At 39.9% G+C, this 19,281-nt stretch overlaps 1 protein-coding gene across 3 annotated transcripts in view; it reads left to right on the top strand.

Moving 5' to 3' along the window:
* The window catches only part of LOC139750865 (small glutamine-rich tetratricopeptide repeat-containing protein alpha-like), a 150,067-nt gene that overhangs the window by 53,170 nt on the left and 77,616 nt on the right, over window positions 1-19,281 (top strand). For all 3 annotated transcript variants that reach the window (XM_071665670.1, XM_071665667.1, XM_071665669.1), the window contains exon 4: window positions 12,231-12,380. In XM_071665670.1, coding sequence (XP_071521771.1) covers window positions 12,231-12,380 — 150 coding nt within the window. The remainder of the gene's footprint in view (window positions 1-12,230; window positions 12,381-19,281) is intronic.

Genomic DNA, 19,281 nt, shown 5'->3' on the forward strand with positions numbered 1-19,281 from the left:
TCACCATGAATCATACATACATTGAATAACCTTACCAACCAGTCAACAATAAAGTCACCCCCTTTTTTGATAAATTCCACTTCAATACCATCCAAACCCGCTGCCTTGCCGGCTTTCATCTTCTGCAAAGCTTTTACTACCTCTTCTCTGTTTACCAAATCATTTTTTCTAACCCTCTCACGTTGCACACCACCTCGACCAAAACACCCTATATCTGCCATTCTATCATCAAACACATTCAAAAACCCTTCAAAATACTCACTCCATCTCCTCACATCATCACTACTTGTTATCACCTCCCCATTGGCCCCCTTCACTGAAGTTCCCATTTGTTCCCTAGTCTTACACACTTTATTTACCTCCTTCCAAAACATCTTTTTATTCTCCCTAAAATTTAGTGATACTCCCTCACCCCAACTCTCATTTGCCCTCTTTTTCACCTGCACCTTTCTCTTGACATCCTGCCTCTTTCTTTTATACATCTCCCACTCATTTGCATTATTTCCCTGCAAAAATCGTCCAGATGCCTCTCTCTTCTCTTTCACTAATAATCTTACCTCTTCATCCCACCACTCACAACGCTTTCTAATCTGCCCACCTCCCACGCTTCTCATGCCACAAGCATCTTTTGCGCAAGCCATCACTGCTTCCCTAAATACATCCCATTCCTCCCTCACTCCCCTTATATCCTTTGTTCTCACCTTTTTCCATTCTGTACTCAGTCTCCTGGTACTTCCTCACACAATTCCCCTTCCCAAGCTCACTCACTCTCACCACTCTCTTCACCCCAACATTCTCTCTTCTTTTCTGAAAACCTCTACAAATCTTCACCTTCGCCTCCACAAGATAATGATCAGGCATCCCTCCAGTTGCACCTCTGAGCACATTAACATCCAAAAGTCTCTCTTTCGCGTGCCTGTCAATTAACACGTAATCCAGTAACGCTCTCTGGCCATCTCTCCTACTTACATACGTATACTTATGTATATCTCTCTTCTTAAACCAGGTATTCCAAGTCACCAGTCCCATCACATAAATCTACAAGCTCTTCACCATTTCCATTTACAATGCTGAACACCCCATGTATACCAATTATTCCCTCAACTGCCACATTACTCACCTTTGCATTCAAATCACCCATCACTATAACCCGGTCTCGTGCATCAAAACTACTAACATACTCATTCAGCTGCTCCCAAAACATTTGCCTCTCATGATCTTTCTTCTCATGCCCAGGTGCATATGTACCAATAATCACCCATCTCTCTCCATCAACTTTCAGTTTTATCCATATCAATCTAGAGTTTACTTTCTTACAATCTATCACATACTCCCACCACTTCTGTTTCAGGAGTGGTGCTACTCCTTCCCTAGCTCTTGTCCTCTCACTAACCCTTGACTTTACTCCCAAGACATTCCCAAACCACTCTTACCCTTTACCCTTGAGCTTCGTTTCACTCAGAGCCAAAACATCCAGGTTCCTTTCCTCAAACATACTACGTATCTCTCCTTTTTTCTCATCTTGGTTACATCGACACACATGTAGACACCCCAATCTGAGTCTTCGATGAGGATGAGCACTCCCCGCGTGACTCCTTCATCTGTTTCCCCTTTTGGAAAGTTAAAATACAAGGAGGGGATGGTTTCTAGCCCCCTCTCCCATCCCCTTTAGACTCCTTCTACGACACGTGAAGGATGCGTGGGAAGTATTCTTTCTCCCCTATCCCCAGGGATAGGATATATATAATATATATATATATATATATATATATATATATATATATATATATATATATATATATATTATTATTTTTTTTATTATACTTTGTCGCTGTCTCCCGCGTTTGCGAGGTAGCGCAAGGAAACAGACGAAAGAAATGGCCCAACCCCCCCCATACACATGTATATACATACGTCCACACACGCAAATATACATACCTACACAGCTTTCCATGGTTTACCCCAGACGCTTCACATGCCCTGATTCAATCCACTGACAGCACGTCAACCCCGGTATACCACACCGCTCCAATTCACTCTATTCCTTGCCCTCCTTTCACCCTCCTGCATGTTCAGGCCCCGATCACACAAAATCTTTTTCACTCCATCTTTCCACCTCCAATTTGGTCTCCCTCTTCTCCTTGTTCCCTCCACCTCCAACACATATATCCTCTTGGTCAATCTTTCCTCACTCATCCTCTCCATGTGCCCAAACCACTTCAAAACACCCTCTTCTGCTCTCTCAACCACGCTCTTTTTATTTCCTCACATCTCTCTTACCCTTACGTTACTCACTCGATCAAACCACCTCACACCACACATTGTCCTCAAACATCTCATTTCCAGCACATCCACCCTCCTGCGCACAACTCTATCCATAGCCCATGCCTCGCAACCATACAACATTGTTGGAACCACTATTCCTTCAAACATACCCATTTTTGCTTTCCGAGATAATGTTCTCGACTTCCACACATTCTTCAAGGCTCCCAGGATTTTCGCCCCCTCCCCCACCCTATGATCCTCTTCCGCTTCCATGGTTCCATCCGTTGCCAGATCCACTCCCAGATATCTAAAACACTTTACTTCCTCTAGTTTTTCTCCACTCAAACTTACCTCCCAATTGAATTGACCCTCAACCCTACTGTACCTAATAACCTTGCTCTTATTCACATTTACTCTTAACTTTCTTCTTTCACACACTTTACCAAACTCAGTCACCAGCTTCTGCAGTTTCTCACATGAATCAGCCACCAGCTCTGTATCATCAGCGAACAACAACTGACTCACTTCCGAAGCTCTCTCATCCACAACAGACTTCATACTTGCCCCTCTTTCCAAAACTCTTGCATTCACCTCCCTAACAACCCCATCCATAAACAAATTAAACAACCATGGAGACATCACACACCCCTGCCGCAAACCTACATTCACTGAGAACCAATCACTTTCCTCTCTTCCTACACATACACATGCCTTACATCCTCGATAAAAACTTTTCTCTGCTTCTGACAACTTGCCACCCACACCATATATTCTTAATACCTTCCACAGAGCATCTCTATCAACTCTATGATATGCCTTCTCCAGATCCATAAATGCTATATATATATATATATATATATATATATATATATATATATATATATATATATATATATATATATATATTTTTCAAAACTATTTGCCATTTCCCGCGTTAGGTTAGGTTAGGTGTGTGTGTGTGTGTGTGTGAAGCATCTGGGGTAAACCATGGAAAGCTCTGTGGGGCCTGGATGTGAAAGAGAGCTTTGGTTTTGGTGCATTATTACATGACAGCGAGAGACTGAGTGTGAACGAATGGGGCCTTTGTTGTCTTCCTAGCACTACCTGGTGCACACGAGGGGGAGGGTGTTATTTCATGTGTGGCGGGGTGGTGATGGGGATGAATAAAGGTAGACAGTATTAATTATGTACATGTGTATATATGTATATGTCTGTGTGTGTATATATATGTATACGTTGAGATGTATGGGTATGTATATTTGCGTGTGTGGACGTGTATGTATATACATGTGTATGTAGGTGGGTTGGGCCATTTTTTCGTGTGTTTCCTTGCACTACCTCGCTAACGCGGGAGACAGCGACAAAGCAAAATAAATGAAATAAATAAATAATATATATATACGAACTCTTATCCCTGGGGATAGGGGAGAAAGAATACTTCCCACGTATTCCCTGCATGTCATAAAAGGCGATTTAGAGGGAAGGGATCGGGGAGCTGGAAATCCTCCCCTCTCATTTTTTTTTTTTTTTTGATTTTCCAATAGAAGGAACAGAGAAGGGGGGCCAGGTGAGGATATTCCCTCAAAGTCCCATCCTCTGTTCTTAACGCTACCTCGCTAATGCGGGAAGTGGCGAATAGTATGAAAGAAAAGAAAAAGAAATGTATGAACTCTATACTTATTCTAGCGAGGTCGCCAATTACATATATATGTTACAAATACTATACTGATCCTTGTCTTTGCAAAGATGTTAAATTTGTTACGTTACACAACACAGGATAACACTATCGTAAAGTCATGGGACTGAATCAAACTCCGGCATCAAAACTGTTTGTAATGAAACTAAAGAGTACAAAATGACAAACACATGAATCAGGCGCAAATCATTTACGTTAACACTGAACATGAGTTTAACATTCCATGTAAGATTTCAAACCAGGAGATCTCTTTCCTTTATGACAGTTTATCTTCGATAACATGATTCAAGATGGAAGATGGTAAATAAAGTGCGTAAGACAAGAGAACAAATGGGAACTTCAGTGAAGGGGGCTAATGGGGAGGTGATAACAAGTAGTGGTGATGTGAGAAAGAGATGGAGTGAGTATTTTAAAGGGTTGTTGAATGTGTTTGATGATAGAGTGGCAGATATAGGGTGTTTTGGTCAAGGTGGTGTGCAAAGTGAGAGGGTTAGGGAGAATGATTTGGTTAGCAGGGAAGAGGTAGTAAAAGCTTTGTGGAAGGTGAAAGCTGGCAAGGCAGAGGATTTGGGTGGTATTGCAGTGGAATTTATCAAAAAAGGGGGTGACTTTATTGTTGACTGGTTGGCTAAGGTTATTTAATGTATGTATGACTCATGGTGAAGTGCCTGAGGATTGATGGAATGCTTGCATAGTGCCATTGTACAAAGGCAAAGGGGATAAAAGTGAGTGCTCAAATTACAGAGGTATAAGTTTGTTGAGTATTCCTGGGAAATTATATGGAAGGGTATTGATTGAGAGGGTGAAGGCATGTACAGAGCATCAGATTGGGGAAGAGTAGTATGGTTTCAGAAGTGGTAGAGGATGTGTGGATCAGGTGTTTGCTTTGAAGAATGTATGTGAGAAATACTTAGAAAAGCAAATGGATTTGTATGTAGCATTTATGGATCTGGAGAAGGCATATGATAGAGTTGATAGAGAAGCTCTGTGGAAGGTATTAAGAATATATGGTGTGGGAGGCAAGTTGTTAGAAACAGTGAAAAGTCTTAATCGAGGATGTAAGGCATGTGTACGTGAAGGAAGAGAGGAAAGTGATTGGTTCTCAATGAATGTTGCATTGCGGCAGGGGTGTGTGATGTCTCCATGGTTGTTTAATTTGTTTATGGATGGGGTTGTTAGGGAGGTGAAAGCAAGAGTTTTTGAAAAAGGGCAAGTATGCAGTCTGTTGTGGATGAGAGAGCTTGGGAAGTGAGTCAGTTGTTGTTCGCTGATGATACAGCACTGGTGACTGATTCATGTGAGAAACTGCAGAAGCTGGTGACTGAGTTTAGTAAAGAGTGTGAGAGAAGAAAGCTGAGAGTAAATGTGAATAAGAGCAAGGGTATTAGGTACAGTAGGGTTGAGGGACAAGTCAATTGGGAGGTAAGTTTGAATGGAGAAAAACTGGAGGAAGTGAAGTGTTTCAAATATCTGAGAGTGGATCTGGCAGCGGATGGAACCATGGAAGCGGAAGTGAATCATAGGGTGGGGGAGGGGGAGAAAGTTCTGGGAGCATTGAAGAATGTGTGGAAGTCGAGAACATTATCCCGGAAAACAAAAATGGGTATGTTTGAAGGAATAGTGGTTCCAACAATGTTATGTGGTTGTGAGGCATGGGCTATGGATAGAGTTGTGTGAAGGAGAGTGGATGTGCTGGAAATGAGATGTTTGAGGACAATATGTGGTGTGAGGTGGTTTGATCGAGTAAGTAATAATAGGGTAAGAGAGAAGTGTGGTAATAAAAAGAGTGTGGTTGAGAGAGCAGAAGAGGGTGTTTAGAAATGGTTTGGTCACATGGAGAGAATAAGTGAGGAAAGATTGGCCAAGAGGATATATATGTCAGAGTTAGAGGGAACGAGGAGAAGTGGGAGACCAAATTGGAGGTGGAAAGATGAAGTGAAAAAGATTTTGTGTGATCGGGGCCTGAACATGCAGGAGGGTGAAAGGCGTGCAATGAATAGAGTGAATTGGAACGATGTGGTATATTGGGGTCGACATACTGTCAATGGATTGAACCAGGGCATGTGAAGCGTCTTGGGTAAACCATGGAAAGTTGTGTGGGGCCTGGATGTGGAAAGGGAGCTGTGGTTTTGATGCATTATACATGAGAGCTAGAGACTGAGTGTGAACGAATGTGGCTTTTGTTGTCTTTTCCTAGCGCTACCTCGTACACATGAGGGGGGAGGGGGTTGTTATTTCATGTGTGGTGGGGTGGCGATGGGAATGAATAAAGGCAGACTGTATGAATTATGTACATGTGTATATATGTATATGTCTGTGTGTGTATATATATGTATACGTTGAGATGTATAGGTATGTATATGTGCCGTGCGTGGACGTGTATGTATATACATGTGTATGTGGGTGGGTTGGGCCATTCTTTTGTCTGTTTCCTTGTGCTACCTCGCTAACGCGGGAGACAGCGACAAAGTAAAATAAATAGATTAATACATAAATGCCCATACAAGCTCATATACATGTATACACATGTACATATTCATACTTGCTTGCCTTTATCCATTCCTTTCGCTACCATGCCCCACGGGAAATAGTACCACTACCCCCTGCTTCAGCGAGGTAGTGTCAGGAAAACAGACAAAAAGGCCACATTCGTTTACACTCAGTCTGTAGCTGTCATGTGTAATGCACCACAGACCTTTCCATGGTTTACCCCAGATGTTTCACATGCCCTGGTTTAGTCTATTGACAGTATGTATATGCATATATGTATGAGTGGATGAGTCATATTTCTTCTTCCTCACAATCACAGGAAATAGCATTCAGGTATGAAAAATTAGATATTTCATCTCGTTTGGTCTCACCCTTCTTGATCCCTCCACCTTTCTTCACTCATTCTTTCCATAGCTTAAAAACATTTCAGCACCTCCTCTTCAGCTCTCCCAACTGCACCCTTTTTAATACCACACTTCTCTCACCCTTTCATTATTTACACAGTGAAATCACTTGTTTGTCCTTAGACATTTCATTTCCAACACACACCCACCCATGCCTCTCATCCATATAAGACTGCTCTAAACATAAACATTTTTGCCCTCCCAGATAATGGTCTCTCTTTCCAAACATTTTTCAGCTTACCCAGTACCTTTGCCCCCTCACCTACCCTATGACTCACTTCCACTTCTGTGATTTCATTCACTGCCATATCCACTCCCAGCTTTCTAAACACTTCACTTCCTCCAAAATTTCATCATTCAGATTCCCCCCCCCCCCCAAACTAACCTGTCCATCAGCCCATCTAACCTTAATAAACTTACTTTAATCACATTTTCTTTCTCAACTTCCTCCTTTTACACACTATTTCAAACTCAGTCACCAACTTCATTTTCTGACTTGGATCTGCCATCAGTGTTGTATCATAAACTGGAATACATTAACAGGTGACAGAGAGGGAATGAGACTAATGGAGTGATTAAAGACGCTTTTCTAGAACAGTTAATTAAAAAACCAACTAGAGGTAAAAACATTCTTGATCTTGTCCTCTCCAGTGACACAGACTTAATCAACTCTTGCGAAGAGTTTGTCAAACAGTGATCACAGTTTGATTAGAGTAGAGATAAATTTAGATTATGAAATAAGTGAAAACAAATTCTTGATCCCAGATTACAGGTGAGCAAATTTTGAAAACTTTAGACAAGAAATTCACTGTACCAGTTTGACAAAACTTCTTGAAATTTACACAATAGAGGAAATGTGCAATGATTATAAAAACATACTACTCAAGATTGAAAATAAATGTGTTCCATGAATTATGAAGGGAACTTGCAATATTTCAGAACCATCATGCATGAATATGAGAATAGAGGGACTAACTTGCCAAAAGAAATTCAGATCAATGGGAACCAATGAAAATTGCCAGGAATTAATAAAAATCCTAAGAGTGCAAGAAGGTCATAAGACAGAGTTAATGCAACAAAAAAAGAATATCCTCCAAAGTTAAGAATAATCCTAAGGAATTTTTCAAATATATAAGACAAAGGAAGACAGTAAAAGGAATTGGACCATTATGAAACGAACATGACACACTAACTTTTGATGACAAGGAAATGGCTACCATACTAGATTATTCTTTTAACTCCATATTCACCATTGAATACTACAACCAGTGAAAATGTTTCAAGGATCTAATGAATTAGAGTTGAAGGTTAGAGAAATAAAGAGCTCTGAAGTACTAATTAGCTGGACCAATTAATTCCAACTGACTGGAAACTAGCAAATGTTACTCTTGTATATAAAAAAGGAGACAAAAAATGTTCCTTGAACTACTGCCCAGTTAGCCTTGAGCATTGTTAGATTGTTAGGTAGAAGTATGGAAAAAATAATGCAAGATAAAATTGTCACATTTCTAGAACACAAAATTATATCAGACAACCAGCACGGTTTCTGCTGCAGAAGATCTTGCCTGGCAAATTTGCTAAAAATTTTTAATGTTATTTATCAAAATTGGGATGAAAAATTACAGTCTGATGTAGTATATTAAGATTTCCAAAAAGCTTTTGATAAAGTACCTCACGAGAGACTTTTGCATAAATTCAAAGCACACAGAATCGGTGAAGAACTCTGTACATGGATCAGAGACTGGCTTACCAGAAGAAAGCTGCTTGTAGCATTAAATGGCAAAGCCTCAGATTGGCTGGATGTAACAAGTGGTGTGCCACTATTCTTTTCATAATGTGTATTAATGACCTAGAACTCAGTCTCGTATCTAAGATCTCCAAATTTGCTGAAGATACTAGACTAGGAGGTAGAGCAGTAAACAGGCAGGATTGCAAAATGATTCAAAGAGATCTTAACTTACTTGCAGAGTGGTCAGACAGATGGCAAATATAGTTTAATGTAGACATGTGTAAGGTTATACACTTTGGAGACAAGGATATACGTTACGACTACAAACTATTTGACTCTCAAACTAAAGTAAATGAAGAAAAGGACTTTGGAGTTGTCTTGGGCAACAATTTGAAATACAAGAAACAGTGTCAAGCAGCAAGGAAAAAAGGTAACCAAATGTTAGGTTTCATAGCCAGGAACATAGATTATGCAATACCAGAAACAATCCTCACACTTTATAATTATCTAGTGAGATTTACCTTGAATACTCATTCTGGTTTTGATCCCCAAACTATAAAAAGGATGAGAAAAAATCAGAGCAAGTACAAAGACATGCAACAAAATTGATCCCATCCTTTAGAAATCTGGTATACGAAGAGATTAAAATGATTGGATCTCTTCTCTCTCAAAAAACGTAGACTTTGCAGTGACTTAATCCAAGTGTTCAAAATCCTGAACAAGTTTGATAAAGTAAACCATGATCATCTTTTCGAAATATAAGAAAATACGGTTACTAGGATATATGGAATAAAACTCAAAGCTAAAAGACATAGTACGGATGTGGGAAAAAGCTTCTTTTCCCATAGGTGTAATGAGCACTGGAATAAGTTACCATCAGACATGGTGAATGCTACCTTCAAAAGTCATTTAGACAAATATTTTATTTATTCAGGTATACTTTGAGAAAAATGCCAGAAATAAACATATAAATGACAGTGTAATGTGGACACTAGAAGGATAATGTGCAGCAGCAGGGAGTCTGTGATAACCTTAAAAAAGTACTGAGCAGAATTACATTTTTTTTCAAGTCAAACTTTTTTTCAAACAACCCAGTTGTAGGCCAGTGAGGCCTCCTGTTGTTTCTCTTTTTCATGTAATCTCATGCAATCAGCAAACAGCAACTGACACTTCTCAGGCCCTCTCATCCCTTACAGACTGCATACTCTCACCTCTCTCCAAGATTTGCATTTATCCACCTCGCCACCCCATCCATAAACAAATTAAACAACTGTGGTGACATCACACACTTCTGCCAATGACCAACTTTCACTTGAAATCGTTTGCTATCCTCTCCTCTTATTCATACATATGCGTTATGCCCCTGATGAAAGCTTTTCATAGCTTTTAGCAGCTTTGCTCCCACACTGTTAACTAATATCCACTCACTCCGACCCTCATTGCCTGATTTTTCAACCCATGCTCCTTCCTCTTGATATCCTGCTACTTTCTTTTATACATCCCCCTATCATTTGTACTCCTCTCCTGTAAGTACCTCCCAAATGCCTCTTCTTTTCTTTTTTTCTTTTTTTTCCCCCACTTGCAACTTTTCTTCATCCCACTACTCGCTACCCTTTCTAATCTTTTCACCTCCCATCTTTCGCATGCCACATGCATCTCTCACACGTGCCAGCACTGCCTCCCTAAATACCTCCTATTCCTCATCCACTTCCCATTCTTCATCAACTCATATTTTGTCATTGCACACTCAGTCTCTCCTGGTATTTCCTCACGTCTCCTTTCTGTGCTTGCTTACTTTCATCACACTATTCTCATTGTTATTGTTTCCTCGTTTCCTAAAACCTGTACAGAACTTTAACCTTGCATCATCAAGACAATGATCAGACACCCCTCCAACTGTCCCTTTCAGCACATTTACATGCCTGTCAGTTACCATGTAGCCCAGTTAACCTTGCTGACCATCTTTCCTACCCACATATGTATGCTTGTGAAGGTCTATCTTTTTAAACCAGGTACTCTCTGTTAGTTACTACTCCATAAGCTGTTCATTATTTCCATTCATGATACTGAATACCCCATGACCCCCAATTATACCCTCAGCTGCCAGATCATTCACTTTCACATTCTTATCACTAACACTTGGTCTCAACAGTAATGATCACCTGCCTCTTGCTATCCAAATTCATCTTTACCCACATCATTGTAGAATTCACTTCCTTAGACTCTCCCACATACTCCCACAACTCGTGCTTCAGGAGGAATGCTACTCCTTTCTTGGCTCTTGTTCCTTCACCAACCTCAGACTTTAATCCTAAGACATTTCCAAACTATTTGTATTCTTTACCTTTAAGCTGAGTTTCACTCAGAAACAGAATTATTTTTAATTGATGATAACAGATATTTGAGTATATGAGAACTGGGTTTTGGAAGTATGATATACTTATAAAACATGTAGTGGTGTGTCTTCAACTTCACCTCTGGCATTCAGAGATTATATAGTGTTAGTACCTTGTTCTTTTTATGGAATTAGTACACCTGGAGACTTCATCAGTTAGAAGTCATGAAATGTATATTTGGCATATTGTTACCTGTAATTGTAATTAGAAGGTACTTTGAAGAGTTTAGGTATTCAGAGGAATTGAGGGGGAAGTGTTTGAAAAGGTTCAAATGTATTTTGAAAGTCAATAAACTGATGTATGGAAAAAATTTGAGGAAGATTGGTTCTTTTCAAGTGTGCAGTGCATTTTTGGAGGGAAACAGTTATGAGGATCATGGATGACTGACAGTTGATGTATTTTTTGAGAGCATAATGCAGAAAGAGAGGAATGTGAAGGAGAAAGTATGGAGTGAATGGTTGGTATATGCAAAGAATGAATTTTTTTTATTACAAAAATTTAAAATGGAAGTTTTATGTGAGTTCAGAATGCATGTAGGTTTAGCAGGAAAACAATGCTCAGGCATGAGATTGGAGTTGAAAGAGTTAGTTTGGAAGTAGGTACCAACACAGCTGTAACTGGTCATCAGTTAACTAGTACACAATAGGTTCTTAATTGATATAAAACATGCTATTGGATTGTCAGGATGATGTAGATTTGAACATTTATAGTGTTAGTATTTTTGTGAATAATCTTGCTGTCTAGTACAAGATGACTCATTATGTATTGATCTCTTGAATTTGAAACTTTTTTCTTTCTTTATTTATTTTGCTTTGTCGCTGTCTCCCGCATTAGCGAGGTAGCACAAGGCAACAGACGAAAGAATAGCCCAACCTACCCACATACACATGTATATACATGTACGTCCACACACGCAAATATACGTACCTATACATCTCATCGTATACATATATATACACACACAGACATATACATATATACACATATGTATGTAATTCATTCTGTCTGCCTTTATTCATTCCCATCGCCACCCCGCCACACATGAAATAACACCCCCTCCCCCCCTCATGTGCATGAGGTAGCACTAGGAAAAGACAACAAAGGCCACATTCGTTCACACTCAGTCTCTCGCTGTCATGTAATAATGCATGGAAACCACAGCTCTATCTTTATATTTTTTTTTGAAGACTTACCTGCGATATCAAAACTAAAGTGTATTGTATCTTTAATGTAGAATTATTGTCTTTCAGAGCTATAAGTAAGGACTGTGTGAATGCAGTATACTATTGCAACAGGGCAGCAGCACACAGTAAACTGAACAACCACCGAGAAGCTATTGAGGACTGCAAGCGAGCACTAGAGATTGAACCACAGTACAGTAAAGCCTATGGAAGAATGGGGTAGGACCTTTAGTTAATTATGGCCAATTATATCATGATTCATTGCATGGTTGGATAATCAGTATTATGCATCATCTCCATGAGTGATTAGTTAATTTGAATTAGACTTACAGGTGACAGCTGATGTTAATGTGTCTAACAGTTTAATGTGGCATGCAGCTGCCATGAGTCTATGTTAGACATCAAGTTTTCCTGCCTTTTTATTTAATACCGTGGCAAATAAGACCCATGTTGATGTGACGACAATCAAACAACACCTAATCTTTTGGAAGTTGATTTTGATATGTTAATTATGTGGGGAGTTCAAGGTTATTGTAGAGGATATGTGTATGTTGTAGCATTTTTTTTTTTTATTGCAGGTATGAAATGTGTGTTGAAATTGAAAGGAAGGAAATGAATGACAATTAGAAAGAGTTATAGATTAGGAATTATATTTCAAAACTTGAAATTAACCAGTTTACTGCTTTCCCTTACCTGCTTTCCAAATTAAGAGAGGAAATTTGTTCAGCAGGAGAAAGAGAATAAGTGAGGAGGGTAGGGGAAAACAGTTGAAGTTTAGAATGGAATCATCTGCTTAAGAACAAATAGAGTTAGATTAAGAAAAGATCATTTAAGTCTCTCCATCATTGATTAATGACAGTGTACTGACGAGAGAAAATATTGTGCACAAGAGAAAAAGGAGAAGCAAGTAAGCCAAAAATAGAGAAAGTTTAGGAGGCAATAGTTTATCCCGCTTCCATTTAAATACCCTGATGTTGAAGTTTAGAAGAAAAAAAAATTTCTCTGAGAGAAAAGGACCAGAGGTAAATCACATTGGAGATATCACCAGTAGACCTTGCACTACAAAAGCGAAATTGGTGATGGGAATGGGATTCTAGGCATTTGAGAGTGTGATAGTAAAGGAGATGGCAGAATTGAGAGCGATGAGATGGTGATTGGAAGGGCAGGTCGATGTCGTTTCTTAGGGATGCACTACACCAAAGAATGCTTCCAAGAAGGAAAAATTTGAGTTTTGAGGCAGAGTAAATAGCAAGCAAGGATCAGAGCTAGCTCAGAGGCACACTTTCTGTAATCTCTGACTAAAATCCTTCCCCTTCTTGTATTTCAGTTGCTAAAAGATGGAATAGAAAAAGGAGCCAAGCGAGGAGTGCTCATCGTGCTCAAAGGTTCAAGCTGGGATGTCAGAATGTGTGTGGATGTAACCAAGATGAGAAGAAAGGAGAGATAAGTTGTATATTTGAGGAAAGGAATGTGGATGTTCTAACACTGGGTGGAATAAAGCTTAAGGATAAGGGGGAAGAATGATTGGGAACATATTAGGGGTAAAGTCAAGGCAAGGGTGAGCTAATGAAGGGGTTGGCTCTACTACTACTGAAGCAGGAGATGAAGGAGTGTATGAAAGAGTTTAAGGAAGTGAGTTCCAGACAGCTTTGGGTAAAATTGAAGTGAATTATTTGGGATGGGTTATTATTAATACAAATGTGCCTGGTCATGAGAAGACTGCTTAAGGAAAGTGAATGTTTTGGGAACACTTGCATGAGTATGTCAGCAGTTTTGACTAAAGAGACCAGGTTGAAACAATCAGTGATTTTAATGCAGCAGTGAGTCATTTGACAGTTGATGTTATAACTAAGGGGCATGGGGCATTCAGTAAGGCAAATAAAAATGGTTAACAGCTTGTAGGGTTGTGTGCTGATAAAGGATTATTGATTGCAAAAAATCCAGTTTAAAGGGAGGGACATACTTAAGCATACATGGGTGAATAGGAAGACGGTCAGCAGGCATCATTGGATTATTGGTAGCTGATAGGCATGTGAAAGAGAGACACTTGGATGTGAATGTACTGAGATGGGCAGCCGGTGGGATGTCTGATCGTTACCTGGTGCAGATGAAAGTGAAGATTTGTAGAGGTTTTCAGAAAAGAGGAAATGATATGGGTGAAAAGAGGGTGGTGAAAGTAAGTGACCAAGGAAAAGACTTGTGCTTGTGGGAAGAAGTATCACGAGAGATCAAGAGTAGAATGGCAAAAATTGAAAGTAAATATAGCTAGGGAAGTGGGTGAAAAATGGAAGATATTGAGGAAAGCATTGCTGCCATGTGTGAGAAAAGTGTGTTGCATGTGAGAAAGGGTAGTGTGATATGAGGAAGTAAAGGTCCTAGTGATGAAAGAGAAGAGAGAGGTGTATGGGTGGTACTTACAGGGAAGGAATGCATTAGAGAAGGAAATGCATTAGAGAAGGTGACAGGAGGTCGAGAGGAAGATGCAGGGGCTGAAAAAAGACATATGAGAACTGGGGTGAACAAGTATGAGAAAGCCTCTGGGAAAATAAGATGATGTTTTGAAATGAAGTTGATAATATGAAAAAACAAGAGAACATATTTGATCATTAGTGGTGGGAGCAAATGAGGAAGTGGTAATAAGGTGGAGATGGAGTCAGTATTTTGAAAAATTGTTGAATATGTTTGATGATAGAATGTCAGATGTAAAGCGTTTTGATGAGGGTGGTATGTGAAGTGAGAGAGTCATGAGAAGTGGGTTTTTTTAAGAGAGAGGAGTTGGTGAAAGCCTTCTATAAGATGAAGTGCTTTAAAGTGGTTGAATTTCTTACGAAAGGGTGGTACTGTGTTTTTGATTGGTTAGTTAGGATTTTCATTGTATGTAATGATCATAGCGATATCAATGAGTATTGATGGAATGCATGTGTAGTGCAAGGGGGACAAAGGTGAGTGTTTAAATTACAGAAATATAAGCTTGTTGAGTGTACCTTGTAAATTATATGGAAGTATGGTAATTAAGAGAGTGCTGGCAAGCACAGAGCATCAGACTTGGGAAGAACAGTGTTGTTTCAGGAGTGCTTGAGGATATTTGAATCAAATGTTTATGCTGAAGATGTTTGTGAGAAATACTTAGAAAAACAGAAGGATCTTTGTGTGGGTTTTATGATGCTGGAGAATGCATATGATAGGGCTGACAAGAATGCCTTTTGGAAGGAGTTATTAATATATGATGTGGGAGGAAAGCTAATATCTGTGGAGGTTTTATCAAGAGAGTATGATGTGTTTGCAGGTAGAAAGAGAGAAGAGCAAATGGTTCCAGGTGAAGATGTGTTTGAAGAAGGGGTGTGTAATGTCACCATGGCTGTATGATTTGTTTATGAATGGATTGGTGAGGGAGGTAAGTGCAAGGGGCTTGGAGAGAGGGGCAGATATGCAGTGTTTAGGGGATGGGGGGTGAGTAAGTTATTGTTCACTGATAAATTGGCATGTGTCAGATTCAAATGAGAAACTGCAGAAGTGTGTCTGAGTTTGGGAGAATGTGTGAAAGGTGAAGTTGACAGTGAATATGAATAAAAGCAAGGTTATTAGGTTTAGCAATACTAAGAGAGAGGTTAGATACCTGAGAGTTGACATAGCAGCAAATGAAACTATGGAAGTGAAGGTTAGTCATGGGTTGGGTAAAGGGGCCAAAGTCCTTACATGATTTTATATCAGACAACAGGAGGCCTGATTGGTCCATAACTGAGTTGTCTAGTAAAAAGAAAAAAAAAATTTAACTTGACTAGACAGTGTAATTCCACTCAGCAGTTTTTTAAGCTATAACCAACTCCTTGGTGCTGCACAGTAGCCTTCTAATATAACCTTTACCATCGTCATTTATACAATTTATTTCTGAGGTTTTTCTCAGTGTACCTGAATTTATAAAATATTTGTCTGGTGACTGAGTTTGGTAAAGTGTGTGGAAGAAGAAAGTTGAGAGTAAATGTGAATAAGAGCAAGGTTATTAGGTACAGTAGGGGTGAGGGTCAAGTCAATTGGGAGGTGAGTTTGAATGGAGAAAAACTGGAGGAAGTGAAGTGTTTTAGATATCTGGGAGTGGATCTGTCAGCGGATGGAACCATGGAAGCGGAAGTGGATCATAGGGTGGGGGAGGGGGCGAAAATTTTGGGAGCCTTGAAAAATGTGTGGAAGTCGAGAACATTATCTCGGAAAGCAAAAATGGGTATGTTTGAGGGAATAGTGGTTCCAACAATGTTGTATGGTTGCGAGGCGTGGGCTATGGATAGAGATGTGCGCAGGAGGATGGATGTGCTGGAAATGAGATGTTTGAGGACAATGTGTGGTGTGAGGTGGTTTGATCGAGTAAGTAACGTAAGGGTAAGAGAGATGTGTGGAAATAAAAAGAGCGTGGTTGAGAGAGCAGAAGAGGGTGTTTTGAAATGGTTTGGGCACATGGAGAGAATGAGTGAGGAGAGATTGACCAAGAGGATATATGTGTCGGAGGTGGAGGGAACGAGGAGAAGAGGGAGACCAAATTGGAGGTGGAAAGATGGAGTGAAAAAGATTTTGTGTGATCGGGGCCTGAACATGCAGGAGGGTGAAAGGAGGGCAAGAAATAGAGTGAATTGGAGTCATGTGGTATACAGGGGTTGACGTGCTGTCAGTGGATTGAAGCAAGGCATGTGAAGCGTCTGGGGTAAACCATGGAAAGCTGTGTAGGTATGTATATTTGCGTGTGTGGACGTGTGTATGTACATGTGTATGGGGGGGGGGGGCCATTTCTTTCGTCTGTTTCCTTGCGCTACCTCGCAAACGCGGGAGACAGCGACAAAGTATAAAAAAAAAAAAAAAAAAAAAAAAAAAAATTTGTCTTAAAAAACAACTTTTGAAGATATAAGGTATATTACAGAGGTATAAGTTTGTTGAGTATTCCTGGGAAATTATATGGGAGGGTATTGATTGAGAGGGTGAAGGAATGTACAGAGCATCAGATTGGGGAAGAGCAGTGTGGTTTCAGAAGTGGTAGAGGATGTGTGGATCAGGTATTTGCTTTGAAGAATGTATGTGAGAAATACTTAGAAAAACAAATGGATTTGTATGTAGCATTTATGGAAATGGAGAAGGCATATGATAGAGTTGATAGAGATGCTCTGTGGAAGGTATTAAGAGTATATGGTGTGGGAGGCAAGATGCTAGAAGCAGTGAAAAGTTTTTATCGAGGATGTAAGGTATGTGTACGAGTAGGAAGAGAGGAAAGTGATTGGTTCTCAGTGAATGTCGGTTTGCGGCAGGGGTGCCTGATGTCTCCATGGTTGTTTAATTTGTTTATGGATGGGGTTGTTAGGGAGGCTAATGGAAGAGATTTGGAGAGAGGAGCAAGTACGCAGTCTGTTGTTGATGAGAGGGCTTGGGAAGTGAGTCAGTTGTTGTTTGCTGATGATACAGCACTGGTGGCTGATGCGTTGAGAAACTGCAGAAGCTGGTGACTGAGTTTGGTAAAGTGTATGAAAGAAGAGAGCTGAGAGTAAATGTGAATAAGAGCAAGTTTATTAGGTACAGTAAGGTTGAGGGACGAGTCAATTGGGAGGTAAGTTTGAATGGAGAAAAACTGGTGGAAGTATAGTGTTTTAGATATCTGGGAGTGGCTATGGCAGCAGATGGAACCATGGAAGCGAAAGTGAGTCACAGGGTGGTGGAGAGGGCGAAAGTTCTGGGAGTGTTGAAGAATATGTGTAAGGCAAGAACATTATCTCCGAAAGCAAAGATGGGTATGTTTGAAGGAATAGTGGTTCCAACAATGTTATGGTTGTGAGGCGTGGGCTATAGATAGGGTTGTGTGGAGAAGGGTGGATGTGTTGGAAATGAGATGTTTGAGGACAATATATAGTTTGAGGTGGTTTGATTAAGTAATGAAAGGGTAAGAGAGATGTGTTGTAATAAAACGAGTGTGATTGAGAGAGATTGGAAGGATGGAGTGAAAAAGATTTTGAGCGATTGGGGCCTGAACATGCAGGAGGGTGAAAGGCGTGCAAGGAATGGAGTGAATTAGAATGATGTGGTGTACTGGGGACGATGTGCTGTCAGTGGATTGAACCAGGGAATGTGAAGCGTCTGGGGTAAACCATGGAAAGTTTTGTGGTGCCTGGATGTGGAAAGGGAGCTTTGGTTTTGGTGCATTATACATGACAGCTAGAGACTGAGTGTGAACGAATGTGGCCTTTGTGTCTTTTCCTGGTGCTACCTCGTGCGGGGGGAGGGGGATTGTCATTTCATTTGTGGCGGGGTGGCGACGGGAATGAATAAAGGCAGCAAGTATGAATTATGTACATGTGTTTATATGTATATGTCTGCGTATGTATATATATGTATACATTGAAATGTATAGGTATGTATATGTGCGTGTGTGGACGTGTATGTATATACACCTGTATATGGGTGGGTTGGGCCATTCTTTCGTCTGTTTCCTTGCGCTACCTCGCTAACGTGGGAGACAGCGAAAAAGTATAATGAACAAATGAAATAACTTTTGAAGGTGTTTATAGTCTTTGCATTCACAATCTAATGGTAACTTATTCCTGTGCTCAACACACCTATAGGAAAATCTTTTTCCTGCATCTGTACTACGTCTTTCAGCTTTGAGTTTTATTCCATTTGTCCTGGTAACCATATTTTCTTGTATTTCAAAAAGATCGGAACTTTGAACACTTAGATTTGTACTTGCTCTCATTTTTCCTCATATTTTTTATAGTTTGGGGTCCAAAACTGGACTGCAAATTCATGGTGTGTTCTTACTAGAGAATTATATGTGAGAATTGTTTCTGGTGTCTTGTAATCTGTTACTGACTATGAGACCTAATATTTGATGGCCTTTTTACTTGCTGCTTGACACTGTTTAGTGTACTTCAAATTGTTGCTAATGACAACTCCAAGGTCTTTATCTTCATTTACTGTAGTTAGGGAGTTTCTGAATAGTTTGTAATTGTAACATATATTCTTGTCTTCAAAGTGCATAACTTTACACTTGCCTGCATTGAACTTCATTTTCCACCTGTCTGACCACTCTGTCAGTAAGTTAAGATCTCTGAATCATTTTATAGTCCCACCTGTTTACAGCTCTACCTAG

The sequence above is a fragment of the Panulirus ornatus genome, chromosome 10 (genome assembly GCF_036320965.1).
Source record: "Panulirus ornatus isolate Po-2019 chromosome 10, ASM3632096v1, whole genome shotgun sequence".
Taxonomy (NCBI): Eukaryota; Metazoa; Arthropoda; class Malacostraca; order Decapoda; family Palinuridae; genus Panulirus; species Panulirus ornatus.